The sequence below is a fragment of the Hetaerina americana genome, unplaced genomic scaffold (assembly GCF_022747635.1).
Source record: "Hetaerina americana unplaced genomic scaffold, ioHetAmer1.1.p SCAF_41, whole genome shotgun sequence".
Lineage (NCBI taxonomy): Eukaryota > Metazoa > Arthropoda > Insecta > Odonata > Calopterygidae > Hetaerina > Hetaerina americana.
The window spans coordinates 807501-824680 of record NW_027286997.1 but is presented as its reverse complement, the minus strand read 5'-3'; the positions used below and the strand labels follow the sequence as shown (position 1 = coordinate 824680).

The window sequence follows — 17180 nt, the reverse complement described above, 5'->3', positions numbered from 1 at the left end:
GCAAAACCACGTCCCATTGCAAAGTTTTCACTAATCTTTTCTTAACAATCCGCGTCCAGCGTCGCTAGTATCATCCGTGTGAAGGCTTCTTTTCCCAATGCATTTCTTCTTTTCATAGCCCCGCTACTTCAACCGCCCTGGTCCAAAGCACTGCCTACGAATGAACTGCTCCTGTAGAGCCTTCAACTTACGTAGCTTAACTGCTTAGCTGGGTAAACTGCTGCTCTACATTCACCTGCTCCAGTTGTCGGCCGCCAATTTCCACATTAAACTTAGCCTTCCTCCTCCTCGCAAACCTCATTACCTTTGTTTTGTGCATGTTGGTCTTCATCATACTATACCCATTACAACGATGTTCTAAGGCTTCAAAACAATGCATGTTTGCCTTGGTTGAATGGCTAACTGAAGCTTGGTCATCCGCAAACCTAAGTGATTTTAAGAATTCCCTTCCGACTTTCATTCCTATCTCCAGTTCCTCCGATTCCATTTTTACTGCATGTTTATAAAACCACTGGAGATTGTCGCATATCTTTGCACATTGTACTTGCACAGTGTATTACGGAAACCTGGGCTATCACAAATTGTGTGTAAGATGGGTGCCGAAAAAGCTTAGCGACGAATACAGAGAGCCAAGGACTTAAAGTGGAGGACTGCTATCGGAAAGACGAAGATGACTCTGACCATGCGCCTAGCAACCGTTTCCTCTTCTTGCATTTGAAGCATTGGCTCGGTGGCCAGTGATTTGGAGACTTCGATGAACTCCAGACCACCGTTGTCAACTGGTCCAGTTCTCCAGGCGGCGACCCCCCTTTAATGATGAGGAATTGAAGACAGTGGTCCATTGCTATGGGAACTATGCAGGGAAGTGAAGTAGGTTCTTAGGAAGCGAAAACCACCGAACTAAACCCATTTACTAACGAATATATTTTTCCAAAGAACTGACTTACTTAACTTAAGAAACGACCCGCGTATTGTAAAATCAAAATCAAGGTTAAAGAGGAAACATTAATACTGGATTGATCTATATTTAGCAAATGTTTAGCGAACTGTTTTCACTATTTGAAATAAATTTTTATTTCAATAATCGTATTATATTTAAATATCATATTTTTGTGTCATAAGGTTTAATTATAAATATAATAATTACCATTAATAATAGAGTTCTATGGGATCAATTGGGGATCTGTAGGTCCTATTGGTTAAATTTTCAATAGTTGCGTAACGGGAAATATGGTATCCACATAATTAAATCATTGGGCTCAGTTTTAGCAGGATATCAATTAGGAGAGAAAGTTTTGAAGAAGATTTAACTGAAAACCATGGCCTCGTTGTGACGTGGGTCCCCCCCCCCCCAAATCAGTGGCCCCGAAGCTGAATGGAAGTTCCTCCGCACTTGCTTTTCGCTTTGAACGTGGCTGCTGATGACGAGCATTTGATAGACGAGGAATATTTCCGTCTGCAATTGGTGGAGCGACAGTGGCGATGAGAGCAGCGGCATCTTTCCCCATCGTCACATCACGCCGCGGCTCGATGGGCAGGGGCGCCGTGCGGCTGCTCGGCCTCCGAGCCGGCCGTGACGTCGTCATTTGTTGCCCCTTGATCGGAAAAGAACATCATGCATGACTGCGCACCTCAATGGCTCTCGAGGTAGCCGTGCTAATGGAAGGAATTCCTATGATGCACTTTCGCTTGCTCCCGTAGACCGACCGACCACTCTCTTCACTATGGCACCGCACTTCCCTCGCCTCTTCGAGTAATGCCTCGGGAATGCCTTGCCCTCCGTGGCCCTCTTCGTGCCCCGCGAGAGAGTCTCCGAGACTTGGACAATCCTCTCGGCGTTATTACCCTTTGTGCCTTCAAGCCATCAGCTCCGAAAGACCAGAAATTCAAGGTGGAGTACTTCCTGTAGGTTATGAAACACGTAAGAGAGAGAATCAGGCGAAAATGGCCTGACCTCTGGAGGGGTAACAAGTGGTTTCATCACCATGACAACGTTCTGGCTTATTCATCTCTCAAAGTGTGTAGCCAAAAACAAGATCGCTGTGCCTCACCACCCACCCTACTCACCAGTTCGGGCCCCAAGTGACTTTTTCCTGCTCCCTCAACTAAAAACCCTGTTCAGAGGAAAAGGTTTGTCACCATTCCAGAGAAAGAGAAAAATTTAATGGAAAAGCTTATGAGCATTCCTGAAGAAGTATTCCAGGATTGTTTCAAAAAGTGGAATCACAGTTGGAATAAGTGTTTCTTTACTTTGGGGAGACAATGATATTTTAGGGGACCCTGGCCAATGCTAGTGAAGTTTTCTTTTTGCAATAAATAATTTCAGGAAATTATTGAATAGACCTTGTATAGGTTTGATTCAGCATCTTCTTCTAGAAGAGAACAATATCATCACAATTAAAAACCTTTTCGACCTGGTAACCCTCAGAATCTACTGGTTTCTTGAAGTCAACTACTGTATGAAGTTCTCTGCTGCCTTCGACTAAGAGCTTGTTGCTTCACCATGCCGCACCAAAAGTTAGATGCTGGTTCTTTTAGTAAACTTCTCGGACAATAAACGGGGCCCCTTCAGCCGTTGATGATCCTGACATCTTATTAATGAGGTAGGCCAAAATCACTTTTCCATTTTCAACAATTATATTCTTGCTAATAGTGTTACATTTCAATTTCTTTTTGATTATCCATTTGAGAAGCAAGCTTTTAACGTTGTTGAGAATACACCCCTGTTGTGTCAATATTCTTGTCGCTCCCTTTGAAGCATCTATCTTCTTAATTTTTCCCTTGTTCTAGAAGAAAATGCAAATTGTTTATGTTGACTGTTTGTTGTATTTGTGTCCTAGATCAGCGACAATCGCACCTTGTTCCAGATTTTTGATGACTTTACTGTTAACTTCTACAGTTATTTCATTCTTCTGTGGTTTTCTTGTCAAGGAATTTTCTTCATGGTCGTTTTTACAACTTTTCCCAAAATATTTTTAAACTTAGTACCCAAGAATCAGTAATACAGGGTGCATTCCAAAAGAAATGCAGTTTGAATTACCTGTGCCGCTCCTACTGGTTTGCATGGGATCGAACCACTTCTACTTCAAGTACTCCTACTCCACTTGGAGTAGGTGGGGGGGGGGGGGGACGCCAACCTTATGCGGCGAAATCAGTCTCAGTGCTCTCCAAGCTGCGTAAGCGGCAGGATGTCAGTTATTGCAAACCTCAGCATGCTGACCGTGCCACAAAAAAAAATGGAATCGACGATCGAGCAACGTTGCGCAATTAGGTTTTATGCTAAACTGAATAAAAATCTCTTGAGAGGAGACTTACAAAATGATTTGTAAGGCTTACGGGGACTCAATTCTGTCCTACTCACAAGTTTCAAGGCGCTTAAAGGCCTTTAAGGAGGGCCGGGATTAGGACCACGACGAACAACGCTCGGGAGCGGCCGTCAACCAGCAAAACTGACAACAATGTGGCTTGTCTTGGACAATTGTTGGACTTATACCATTGATTGAGTATCGAAATGGTTGCCTATGAACTGGACGTCGTCGTCTGCCGTTGTGTTTCGCATTGTTGCTGAAGATTTAGCGATGAGGGAAGTGTGGGCCAAGCTCATGTCCAATGTGTTTTCAGACGACCAACAGAGTGGGTATTTCTGGTAAACTTCTGAAATGTGTCGAAAATGAACCTGATTATGTGGACGTCATCACTGGTGATGAAACCTGTGTTTTTAAATACGATCCAGAAACAAAACTCCAAAGCTCTGAGTGGCACACCAACCAGTCCCCCGAGCCCAAAAAGGTAAGAATGAGCGAATCAAAAGTGAAAACAATCAATGCTCATTGTCTTTTTCGACAGTAAATGACTGATGCATAAGGAGTTTGTTCCTCAAGGACCGGCAGTTAACGCTGCCTGCTCCGTGGACGTGCTGGAAAGACTCCGAGAAAGGGTCATCAGGACAAGAAAAGACATCTCCGTTAGGTGGCTACTCCATCACAGCAACTCGCTACGAGCCCACAAGTTCCTGGGCAAACACCAGGTGCCAACACTGCCCTAGCCCCCTACACTCCTGAAGTCCCCCTAGCAGACTTCTTTAGTTGCTCCCTCGAATTAAGGTAACCCTGAAAGGAACCCATTCATTGTACATAGAAGAGATCCCATCAGCCGTGACCAAGACCTGGCGAGAGGTCCCCGAAGACGCCTTCCAGGACGCGTACCGGTCATGACAGAGTCTCTGGAAAAAATGTGTAGAAGCCCAAGGACAGTGTTTTGAAGAATTTGAAGTATTTGTGCAAATCTGTTTAAAAAAATTAATTAAAAAAATAATTGCGTTACTTTCAGAACGCACCCTGTAATTAGTCTGAACAAAAATTTAGAAAAATGTGTCAATGCTAGTGACACTAAGCTGTTAGTGGAGAGAGTGTTAGATATAACTGAAGTAACAGGCGTGCATAATATCCATCTTCGTACATCATGACACCATGTGATATCAGTGACATTACGCCTCTTCATTTTGCTTTGACAAAGGTGCTAAGTGTCCTTAAAACTGGTGTTCGCTTATTGAAATTGATATCTAATGGGTATGGAATATTTTGTTTTTATTATTGAATTTTCAATGCCATCAGAATGTAGTTCTAATGCAGAAAACGAATGATAAAACTCATGGAAATAGTGATAAATGAATGAATATCCCCATTTCTTAATTACCATTTGTGTAACCAAACATTTCACCATAACTTTATAGTGAAATTGCATTGTAAAAATGTTGCGAACATGGAAATAGACCTCATATGAAAATAATGTATTGCATTGGATTGGATGCATTCAAAATCATTATTATTTCATAGTAGAATCATGTCTAAAAATCTGTTTCTAAAGATAATGGATGCTGTTTTGAAGGTTTAAATCTATTCAACAAATGTATTGTCATGAAACAACGCATATGCTGCGAAACTTGGGTGGTGCTTGCATACTGGGGTAAAGTGTGACATGAGGGAGGGGGGAAATGTGGGTGGGAGGCGATGGTTGAGAGAGTAAAGGGGATGGCGTAACGAATCTAAGGGGGTGCTGTGAAATTACTCCTTGTATTAACCCTTGAAGAATGTAGTCCGCCAATTACAATGTTCCCTCTTCGTGACAATGTTTGCAGACGTTGAAATACTTCTGCCGTGATATTTCTTTTCCTTGTTGTAGTATAGGTGTCCATTGTATCCATGCTTGGTGGAGGCTAGCTACCTGCAAAAATCATTAGACTAGATTAACTAAAATTATAACTGCCAAAAATAGTGCCTTGTGTTTTAGTTATAAGAATATTGCTTTGAAAATGTCTCAAAATGATTATCAACATTACTCATAAATTTTGTGGCTAAGAGAAAGTAGAAAAACATAACAGAATGGAAATAAAATTACATTGAAAAATGGAAAAAATATTTGTCCACCGCTACTACCTCCACTGGGTATATCCACCGCAGAACACAGTAGAACCTCAAAAAACAAACATATTTCACACTGGCATCTATCTCATTAACTAAAATTCTCGTTTAGGAAAACAATTTTTTTGATATGAATAATGTATGTTAGGTGCAATAATGTGTTTAATGCCAAGAAAAGTAAATTATGTACAAGGCTTATTAAAAGAAAATTATTTGCACAATGTTTTGGCTCATGAATCATCTTCATCTCTTCTTCTATGTATGGTGGAATTTCACAACCTGGAATGTGAATTCCATTTGATAAAACCAAAATAAATCGAAATAAATTGTTAATATTTAATGATGTCCTACCATTTATTTTATCCTAGAAAGCTGCCTGGACACGTTTGTTTTTGCTGTCTCTTCAAAGTTTTGAGGAAATGCAACTCAACCTGAATTTGATGGTGTTAGGCTCTTCTTTGTGAAAATTCATGATTACTGAATAATTACATTCTGAATGAAACTGTGAAAAAGTTATGAGAAATTATCATTAAATAACATTGAAGCGTACGCATAACCTCTGTCTTATCAGGGTAATGCTTCTCAATGTATGATGCAGCAGTTCCAATGCTTCCCAATGACCTCCACTTCACGTTTGCCTTGCTTTTCTTCAGAATTTGCACTTATTAAGGGCTCGTGGAGTTTCTGAATGGTGAGCAATCAAGGTTTTCATTTTTTCATTGGCACCAAAGAACAGCATTGGCCTCTAGTTGTTCCATTATACTTCCGAGTGCAGACCATTTTTGCTGCTAAGTTTTATGCATACCTATGGGTGGTGGGGGAGTTAATTATTCAAAATGTGCAACACCTGATAAATTGTTGGCAGTAGTGTTACTAATATCTATTTTTTATGTACCTCTATGACTTAATGTGGATACAAACGTGATATAGGACCACAATTGGAGATACCCCAAAGGGGTAGAATTATCCTCCTTCCCCTATACCTCTTGTTCAAAGTAAATCCTTGAGAAAATGATTGGGAAACTATCTGAGCGTGCATTCTCGATTAATTCCAGAGCAGTGTTCGTGGGAGAGCAGCCAAAGGCGTTGAGGGAATGGCTGACAGCATGGCATCCAATGTCCCCGTGAGCAGTGGAATGGAAGGTGGAGGCTCAGTCGAGGGCCCCACACCAATGTTTGGCTACGTGGACATGGTGCTCCTTGCCACATTTGCCGGCGTCATCTTCTATTGGTTCATTCATCCTCGCCTGCAGAGTCGAAAGGATGAGGCCACGGCGGCGGCCGCGGCAGCTGCAGCCTCTCGGTCGTACACAATGCAGTGAGTGTTGTTTTCCAAAAGCGAGTGCAAGCGTGAAACTCAGAGTGAAATGTGAGTGGGTGGAGATTCTCACCATGGAGAAAGTCAGTGCCCTCTTATGCTCTTTGGCCATGTTGAAAGCATGGAGAACACTCTTTCGCTCTTCTATTTCTTTGTAGCAATCATTGTCCTTCTGCATGTTGAAGAGGACTATTTTCTCCACAAAATCTACAAATATTTGCTGCACAACAATTTTTCCTGATTGAATTTTGAGTTGGGCTTTGCCTTCAGACTCCAGGCCACCTCTTGGTTTACTTCCTCTGAGGTATCAGTGTTTTTGTTTCTTATTTTTGGCAGATCTGTAGCTAGCCCAGTAGTTTGATGATCTATCTTTGGGTAATTATTGCAATTGCCTTTGATTACCTTCCCTAAGGCTCATCGCAGCAGTAGACCACTTTTCGACAATTCATTGCCTGTGTGAATCATGTGAAGCTGATAAATTATGTGGTATTAATTGCCCATGAACATCTTAATGTGCTTGTGACGTGTTGGTGCCATGTTTTTTATAGGATCCCAGAAAACTTCAAATGGCATAGTACTTCCTCGATCCTGGGGTCACCCTCCTATATGAGGAGTACATTTCTCCTTGAACATTCACGGGAAGCATATGTGGAGCATAGTTGTTTGTTTACCTGTGCTCTCCCTCTTTGATTCTTGGCTTGGGATCAACCTTATTTGATAATTACCAAACAAAGGTTTTTCAATTTGTCTTGGTTGTTAAATTTCTGTATTTAGCGCTATAACCATTTATAGCCAAAGAAGTTTTCCCCTTTGCTTCGACTAGAAAATATGAGCTCTCATTGAAAAGTGCCAGTGCACCACTCTTGATATTAGCACTTCCACAACCTCACCCTCTTATATCCATCCCTATTAGAAGAGGGTAATTTGAAAAGTCCTCAGAATGGAATAGATTTAAATGACTAAAATCAGTGAAACTTTTTTATTTTTCAATTTAGTCTCCCAGTATACTAGTGCACTTGGTTCAGCAATGCTCCAATGTCTTGATCCCATCTCAATAAGTACATTCCTTCAGGCCTGAATAATACCCATCTACTTTGACTGTTAGTTCCTTGTTTGAAGAGAATAGGGTAAAATTTTGAGCTTGGGGAAGAGGTGGAAATCTAATTGAGCCAAATAAGGTGGGTGTGGCAACAATTCACATCTTAGTTCATGTATTTTTGCCATGGCAATGACACTTGGGTGTGGTCGTGCATTGTCTTGATGAAAGAGGACTTTCTGCCTTGCCAAACCTGGCCTTTTTATGTGCATCTTGGGGATCGAGATGGTGCGGGGGCTAACGTACTGGCTTCCCACCCAGAGAGCCCAGGTGCAAATCCTGGTGGCGGTGTTGAATATTTTTCAGAGGTATCTCGATCCCTACTCGAGGTTCTTTGTGGAGGGCACTTTGAGTGAGTACGCCGTCTGTCAGATGGGACGTTAAACTGCGGACCCCTTGGCGCCTTTCGTAAAGAGTAGGCTAATGTCAACGCCGGGTTTCTCTCCACCCTTCATCCTTTCCTGTCCATCCCCCATGGCGCAAATGACCTCAGCTGTCAGTCGCCTCCCCTAAATACTACTACTTATGTGCATCTTTTGCTATTATTGGTCCAGGAGGTGAGCTTAGTATTACCCAGTAATTGTTTGACCAGTGGGAAATTAATCTATCAGCAGAATCCCTTTTGCATCCCAGAAACCTGAAGCCATCACCTTTCTGGTCGACCGTATTGCCTTTCCTTTCTTTGGTGGTGGTGAATCGACATGTTTCCACTGCTGTTGGGGTATAGTAGTGGACCCAGGTTTCATCCGTGGTCACAAACCAGCGCAGAAAATCTTATTTGTTGCTCTTGAAACGGGTCAAGCATTGTTTGGAAATTTCCATTCTGCTGTGTTTGTTCTCCCAATGATTACTTATTTGCATGTATAACTGAACAATGAGCTAGTGTGTCAGTTCTGCCTTTATCTCTACTAGTAGTATGCTATCCGTTGCTTGTTCTTTGCTGACCATGCTTCTTCCTACCTCTTTATTTAATATTATGGCAACCCTCACTGATGCTCTTCCCCTCTGCCATGTTTTACTCCATAAACATCACTCCAGAAGCCCCTGCGATCCTTCTATGTTAACTCATGTCTCCCTAAAATATCTTTACGGTAATATCCTCCCTCCATCTCCTGCTTTTTATTTTTTTATTTCTCTGTCCTCAGCATCATCCTAAAATTCCAAGTCCCCATTAAAACTGGTTCAGTTGATATTATCAGAAGGACCGCCCCCAGCCCTATTCTTAATGATTAAGAGTATGGCTGCAGTTGATCCTTCCTATAATATTAATACGGCCGTAGTTAACATTCCTCTTAATTCATGGTTCAGTTAATTCCCTTCTTCTGTATCTTCTGGTCAGCTGCTGTCAATGTTGCTTGCAAGGATTTCATGACTTGATATGCCTTGCCTCTCCTGTTCTGTGGCTCAACGCACCACTCACTGGGCCAACTCTGGTAAATGCCAGGACTCATACCCTGATCCATGTGCGGCATAGCAGTCTTTGGATAAATAATCCAAGTGATAAACATGAAGGCTTAATATTTTGGAATTCATTCATTATTAGGGTAGAGAAAGAAACTTAGCGCTTCCACATGAAGATTTATTTCTTCACATGACATTGGTTTCAATGCTGTGCATCAGGTGACATACATGAAAAATTCTTCAACTTATGTAGCCTGGCTCCAAGAGGGGAGGACTGTTGGGGGAGTCAGGGAGGGAGTAAGTTGAGTACTGGTGCAGCAATCTATTGGTGGGCTAGGGAAGGGGGGGATGTTTGACTGCAATGGTTTGACCCCCATTAAGGGACAGTCGATGGTCATCACTGCCTTCGTGAGGGTGGGGTTAGATTTTGGAGTCTTTCAGGAAATTTAAGAGGGGGGAATGGGAGAGTTGTATTGTTTTGTTGACCACCGCAAATCTGTCCGGTTGAAGGGATTGCCAAATTTCCAACTCCCCCAAGGCATTCAACCCACGTCCTTTCTTTTCTGTACGAAGACTGTCCGGTGTGAAGTTACTGGTATGGTTCTTTTCCTAGAGGTGTTTGGGGAGTAAAACTTTTTTCTATATATGGAAAGGTCAAACCATTGTTTAATTATTTGCTCAGTCAAATCCAGGAAATTGAAGGCACTGTCTGATTCCAACTCACGTGTGAATTGTATGCATTCATCTAAAGAATTTAACAAAGTCAAAAAAATTGTCCAATTGTCTAGTGGGTCCAGTTGAAACACAGAAGATGTCACATTTTTTTGTAGGGGATGTCTTTCCGCTATAAATAACTGTCTTTCCCCATTGTCTATAATGTTTACTGTTGAACACAAAACTACTTTGATTCACACATAATGCTAATAAGTCACACAATTCAGTTGTCACAGGAGGTGGGGTTTTAGCCTTCTATGAGTGTGAATTAATAAATCTTTATGAGGAAGTGCAAAGTTTCTTTCCCTACCTTAAATCAAAGTGATTTCCTGTTCCCTGCGAAAGAGTGTTTTATTATGTGACACCATCACTCAAATTGCTGCTCCATTGGCTTCAGATGCCTTTGCTGTTGTCTCACTGAGGAACAGATGTCACAAGGACCACCTTTTTGCCTGGCTCCTACCCTTCGACCTACCTGGCGTTTGTGACCCTAACAGGAGTAAATATAATTGATCCTGCCAGCACAGGTTTGGGAGTCAGCTGAGCTCACAAACCCTTCCACCTTATTGCTGTTGTTTTCCAGAGGGGGGAATACATTGAATAACCCAGAAATAATTATAATTACAAACCATGAATAGGGTATGTCCCAGAAATAATTAAAATAAATCCAGGTACAAACTTACTGTGGATGGAAGCACAAATCCCTTAAGTCCTTCATTATGGTACCCCTGTGGGTCGACACACCGATGTCATTCACAGTACACCTTCTGGAAGGCATTGATGGGAACTTCATTCAGGCACCTCATTGTGCCCTCTTTGATGTTATTCAGCATTAAAAAATGGTTGCCTTTCAACGTTTTATTCTTTGGAAAAAGTGTCACCAATAACCACATAATTTAAAAACTTAAGTCACTTTCACAATTGTCCAAGAGGTCCCGTAAATCCAAGAGGTCACATAAAACTGTCGCATGAAAAGCCTTCCAGCCTTCTGTAAGAATGCAATGTGCTTTGGATTTCGAAATATTGCACTCTTCTGCTAACATTCCAAGAGTCGGGCATCAATTGGAATCAAGCGTGTCTCTCACATTTTGCACATTTTCGTGAAACAGTCATAGACAGAAAGACGTCCAGGGCATTCCTTGTCGTCAAACTCCTCCCTACCCTCCTGGAAAATTTTATGCCACAGAGAACCACTCTTCAGGACATTGTTTTCTCTCCATGAGCATCCTTAATCATGTTCATGGTTTCAGAACCCAATTTTCTCTGACAGGTCTAGCAGTGATCCACACACACTGTAACGGCTCGCAGACGACAGGCGTGGGTTGCACTGCTTGCTGAAGACCTCCCACCACCTTTCCCCCCACAAATCACCCCATCAAGCCATCTGCATTGGCATGAAAAGTCTCTCTGCTTATTCTTGAGACACCCTTTGTGAACAAAATGTAATGAAAAGACATTACAGTAGAACAGGCAATGATGTACTACAATATACAGTGAAATCTCATAATACGAACATAATCTGTTCTGCAATCTTTCTCGTGAAGCCAAACACTCGTATAGTGAAACAACTTTTCACATATAAATTAATGTAAAATTCGATAGTGCACTTCATGCCAAAAAAATTATATTATGTACAAGTGTTATTCAAATAAAATCACGTATTAATTGTTTAGGGAAAGCGTACTTTTAATAACATAACGGCGGTTACTTTCTGGACAGCCCTTGCACATTCGAAGACCAGTTGCACATTCCTGAAATTATAAAACTGGTAGTGAAGTGTAGTGACAGGTCTTTTTCATCAATATGCTCGCTGATAGATGATGAATTGTGAGTGAGCACTTCTGCAATAATAGATTTTGCACTTTTGCTGCAAGGAGTTCAATATTGAGGCAAAGAAGTGTCTACTCTTGATGAGTAGCTCAACGATTTACTTTCTATTTAAAATAAAAAAATGGACCCTTGGTTTTGGTTTTCTCATAAAGAGCTTTTCAAATAATTTTAACTCAATTTATACTGCTCAAGTTAACAAATATTATTCCTGCATGTTATCCCAGCACATCATCCATTTTGTTGACACCACGTGAGTAAAACAAAAGTCGTAGGACTGGTGTTAGTGTTTATGAATTCCAAAATACAAGTTTGGAGATGAGGCATGTAAATCCCCTTGGTTTTTTTCAAGGCCTTCAAGTATGGTGGGCGCTTCCTCTACTTCGTTCGTGAAGAAACTCCAGAATTCAGGAAGATCGCTGGTAGTGTTTTATGGAAGCCAAACTGGCACAGCGGAGGAATTTGCGGGACGACTGGCAAAGGAGGGAACTCGCTATCGTCTCAAAGGAATGGTTGCTGATCCTGAAGAGTGTGATATGGTGGGTGGTATTACTTTTCTGAACTGCAGTCCGCGGTGTGAGAGAAGTCACTGGGCATATACGTGCATGCATGTATAACCTCAGCCAATGCCGTCTAAGGGCAGGCTGATTGCATGAGTTGTCAGAATACAGTCCATAATATCCAAGTGTTGATTTTGTTTAGAAATTTAATTAATTTCAAACCACTTTCAATGGGTATACTCTTGGGAGATAGAGAGTAATCACTACCCAGAAATGGTAATAAAAAGTATCAAATCCAGAAATGAGGGAGTGATGATATGGATGCCTATATTGGATATTTGATTAAGGTTTGCCGTGGCTGACAAACGGAATAGCATATCGTTGAAGCTGAAGCATGCACATAGTATCAGTGTCCCCATAATTTCATAAAAGCATGTATTTTGCACTATTAGATAGATAAAACCATGATGACTTAAATTCTCTCATCCATTTATCAGATTATTTACTTGTGAAAACATAAGAAAACAGCATAAGAGATTAGCATATCCTTCATGCCATTAAACCATAAACAGAGTAATCAACCGGAAGGTTGGTTTGGTAGGTGATGGCAGAGTTCACCCAGTACTAAGCCCTTATACGGCGTCTGAAATTCACATCATGGTAGGGTGGCCAGTTCCTTTCCCGGTGCTGGTTATGGTTTCCCAGCAAGATCTGGTTTCCAAAAAATCATATAGCTTGGGTGGAGTTTAGGGTGCCCAGAGGGGTTGCCCGGGAATCAAACACATACACACAAATTGAACTCCACATACCAACCCAAGTAGGGATGGGGATACCACTGGAAAAACCCATCAATGCTGGGATTTGAACCAGGCCCTCAAATTGCGGAGCCATTACATAATCTACTGCGTATCCAGAACCCCTCCTCTGAGTGGAGGTGTGTGTTGAAAGCTGATGACTTCATTTTATGATGAGTCATTTTAATCATGATTTTTCACCTTGATGTATTGGGGTAAGGTCATTGGGAATGGGCATATATAAAGTATCGGAGGCTGCCTGCTTGCTTCATTGATATACTCTGAGGTGTTGAGAACTGCCACTGTGGAGCACTTATCTATGGATGTGATGCCAAGGTTGGGGTTATTGATTAGAAGCAACTCTTGTGCATTTGCTTTCCTTTCAGTCCATTTCACCTTCACACCCACATTTCAAAAGCCTCCAGTCTACGTCTATCCTCCTGCTTCAATGACTACATTTCCGCGCCGTACATAGCTACGCTCCAAATCAAAGTTTTTACGAGTCTTTTCTAAAATATCCTTACTCAACGTCCCTCTCATCAACTCTCTCCTCCTTGTGAAAGCCTCTTTGCCTAGCGAAATTCTTCTCCTTAGGTCCCTACTACTTTGACCGTATTGGTCCAAAACACTACCAAGATATGTAAACTGTCTACCTGCTGTAGTTTTTGCCCTCCAATTTTAATGTTTAGCTTAGCCTTTTTCTTTCTAGAAAATCGCATAACCTTTGTTTTATTAATATTGATTTTCATCCCATAGCTGTCACACTCAATTTCCAATGCACTGAGCAATGTTTGCAGCCCCTTGGCTGACTGACAAACTAAAGCTTGGTCATCAGCGAACCTAACTGATTTTACGAATTCCCCGCCCACCTTCATTCCTACCTCTAGTTCTTCCCATGCCTCTTTGATCATTTCCTCTGCATACAGGTTGAACAGCAGCGGTGATAATGGGCAACCCTGCCTTACACCTCTCCCTAACACTGCCTATCCGGACTTCCCATTCCCAACTCGCACCTGAGCAGTCTGAGACCTTTACAGATTGTGGATTAGCCTCCTTTCCCTCTAATCTATTTCTATTTTCTGCAATTTACCCATTAGTTTTTCCCAATTCACTCTAACAAACGCTTGTTCGAAATCTATGAAACAGGCAAATACCTCCTGATTGTTTTCTATATTCCTTTCGATTAGTGATCTCATTACTGCAATGGCTTCATGTGTACCTTTCCCCTTCCTAAACCCAAACTGATCATCCCCTAAGTAATCATTTGCCCTACTCTCTATCCTTTTGTTGATGATCCTGAGAACTTAAGCTGGGTGGGATATCGAACTTATTGTTCTATAGTCCTCACATGATGTAGCCTTTACCTTTTTCGGAATAGGAACTACAGGGTTCGTCTGGAAAATAAGTGTACTGGTTTTTTTCCGCCGCTCCAGGCGCGCCCAGCACCGCTCTGATGGGCTGCGATTGGAGGGGGGTATGTTGGCAAGCGACGCTGAAAAAGGCAGTTGGCTCTGAGCTGTGGTGTAGTGAGGAGCTCTGTTAACGCGAACCTCCACGCTCGACCCACGTCACGGAACGCGATGTCGAAGTTTTTGGAGCAGCGTTATTCCATCAAATTTGCGGTAAAGCTTGGGAAATCGTCTACCGAAACTGTCGGTATGATTAACCAGGCTTACGGGGAGTCAGCCATGTCCAGAAACATGATCTTTCGGTGGCACAAGATGTTCGTGGAGGGCAGAGAAGAGGTCGACGACAAACCACGGCCTGGACGCCCATCAACGACACTCACTGACGAAAATGTGCGAAAAGTTCGCTATGTACTGAACTCTGATCGTCGTCTTAGTGTTCGGATGATAGCAGAGCAGTGTAATGTGCCAAAAACAATAGTGCACGAGATTATTAGGGAGCAATTACAGATGCGAAAAATTTGTGCAAAGTTGGTGCCGAAAGTGCTCAGTGATGATCAAAGACTCAATCGTTTGGAAATCGCGACACAACTTGCGGATCACTGCAAAAATGATCCACATTTTTTAGAGAACGTTTTTTCGGGTGACGAGACGTGAATCTTTGAGTACGACCCGGAGTCGAAGAGACAAAGTGCAGAGTGGCACACCCCATCATCACCCCGTCAAAAGAAAGCTCGCATGAGCAAATCTCGGATCAAGGCGATGCTCATTGTCTTTTTTGACAAAAGGGGAGTCGTCCACTACGAATTTGTACCTGAACGACAAACTGTAAATGCTGCATTTTACGTCCAAGTGCTCGACAGGCTTCGAAAACGAGTCGCCCGCGTCCGGCCAGCGATCAAAAAACATCTGGCGGCTGCATCACGACAATGCACCGTCTCACACCGCGCTTGTCGTGTCGGACTTCTTGGCCAAGCACGGCGTGGCAACGCTGCTGCACCCGCCCTACATCCCGGACTTGGCACCACCGGACTTCTTTCTGTTCCCGAAGATAAAGAGGAGTTTGAAAGGAACGCGATACGGGACTTTGGACGCCGTCAAAGAGGCCGTGACGACGTGTCTTCGAGAGGTTCCCGATGATGCCTTCGTGGGAGCGTTCCAGGAATGGGAACGCCGCTGGAACAAGTGTATCGACTCACAAGGGTCCTATTTTGAGGAATATTAGCTTAAGATATGTAAAAGTGTAATAAATTTTTTTTCCTGAGCTCAGTACACTTATTTGCCGGACGAACCCTGTAAAACTGATCTCACCAAGTCTTCCGGCCAGATTTCTTCCTCTTAGATACTACGAATCAGTCCATATAGCCTCTTCTTCCCACATTTTCCTAAGCATTTCCATAGTTCTGCGGAAAAGTTATCCACCCCCATGGCCTTATTTAGCTTCATCTCCCTCAATGCCCTTTCTATCTCATTGTCGAGTATGCCTGGACCTAAGCTATCTTCCTCTACGTCATATTCTTTTTCAATGTCTAACTCTGTTGGTCTAAGCTCTTTACTATACAGTTCTTCTATATACTCCTTCCATCTCGCTTGTATCTTTCCTGCGTCAACTATTACCTTACCGGCCTTATCTCTAACTGTTAGCATAGATCTTTCTTTCTCACTTCCCGATAACGATTTAACTTTGTTGTACAGTGCACCGATTTCACCCTTCCTCTGCAAACTTTCCATATCCTCGCACTGCATCTTCCACATTCCTTCTTTTGCTTCATTTGTTGCCCGCCTCCATTTATTGCTCAATTCTTTGTACTTCATTTTGCCGATCTCTGTATTTACATTCTTCCATATTCGCCGCTCATCCATCTTTGTAATCATCTCATCCGTGATACATGGTTTCCTAGTCCTTTTAGCGTTAACGGTTCCAATAGTGTCTTTTGCGGCTTTAGACAACCCTTTCTTGCAACTTTCCCATATTTCTTCGATAGTACTTAGCCCTTTAACACCCTCCTTGATTTCCTCTCCAGCCTGTTGGCACTCCAGGGTGTGTGTCTACTGATGCTCTTCTTTTGCATCATTTGTCTTGGAATGAAAACTAAATTTATTGCAATGGTTTTTGGGAAAAGAAATTCCACGACAGTGGCTGACCACAACCTCTCAACCAGGATAACATTCTTTAGTAGTTTGGGGGAATAGTACTTCTTACCAGTCACCAACTTGAGACACTAACACCCAAACCCAATGTGGAATCCGTCACAGGGTTACAGGGACTCCGTTAAGGATACCTGGGTGAATGAACTACATAAAAGTATTTTATCGTAAAATATTGTATCATGTCATTTCATTGAAGAAATTTCATCATCAGAAGCAGGGCAGTGGGATTCCATATTATAATATTGTATAAGTATCGTATTGTAAAATATCGTATCGCATTGCTTCATCAAAGAGAGTTAAATGTCAGAAGAAAGGCAACCTTCTTCCTGTCATTTAGAATCCACTTGACCTGTCAGAAGACATTTTACATTAAATTTATGAAAGTTCAAGAAATCTTGGTATGAGGGAAAATGAGGAGATGCATGACCAGGGTTTGCTGTTGATTGAAGACGTGTGTTACCGCGTGAGCGGCAGTTTATTAGTGAAGTTAGAGTGGTTGTACTGGTTGTAATGATATGTGGTTTTTTGGATCTGTCTCAGCCCAGAATAGCAG

The 17180-nt window shown here is 42.2% G+C and overlaps 1 protein-coding gene across 4 annotated transcripts in view; it reads left to right on the top strand.

The window, feature by feature from the left end:
- Nucleotides 1–17180, top strand: part of Cpr (Cytochrome P450 reductase) — a 93535-nt gene that overhangs the window by 44274 nt on the left and 32081 nt on the right. For 3 of the 4 annotated variants that reach the window (XM_071591048.1, XM_071591050.1, XM_071591049.1), the window contains 2 exons: nt 6476–6738; nt 12129–12315. In XM_071591048.1, the coding sequence (XP_071447149.1) occupies nt 6515–6738; nt 12129–12315 (411 nt within the window). In that variant the 5' untranslated portion in view covers nt 6476–6514. The remainder of the gene's footprint in view (nt 1–6475; nt 6739–12128; nt 12316–17180) is intronic. The other variant, XM_071591052.1, reaches the window with a different exon arrangement.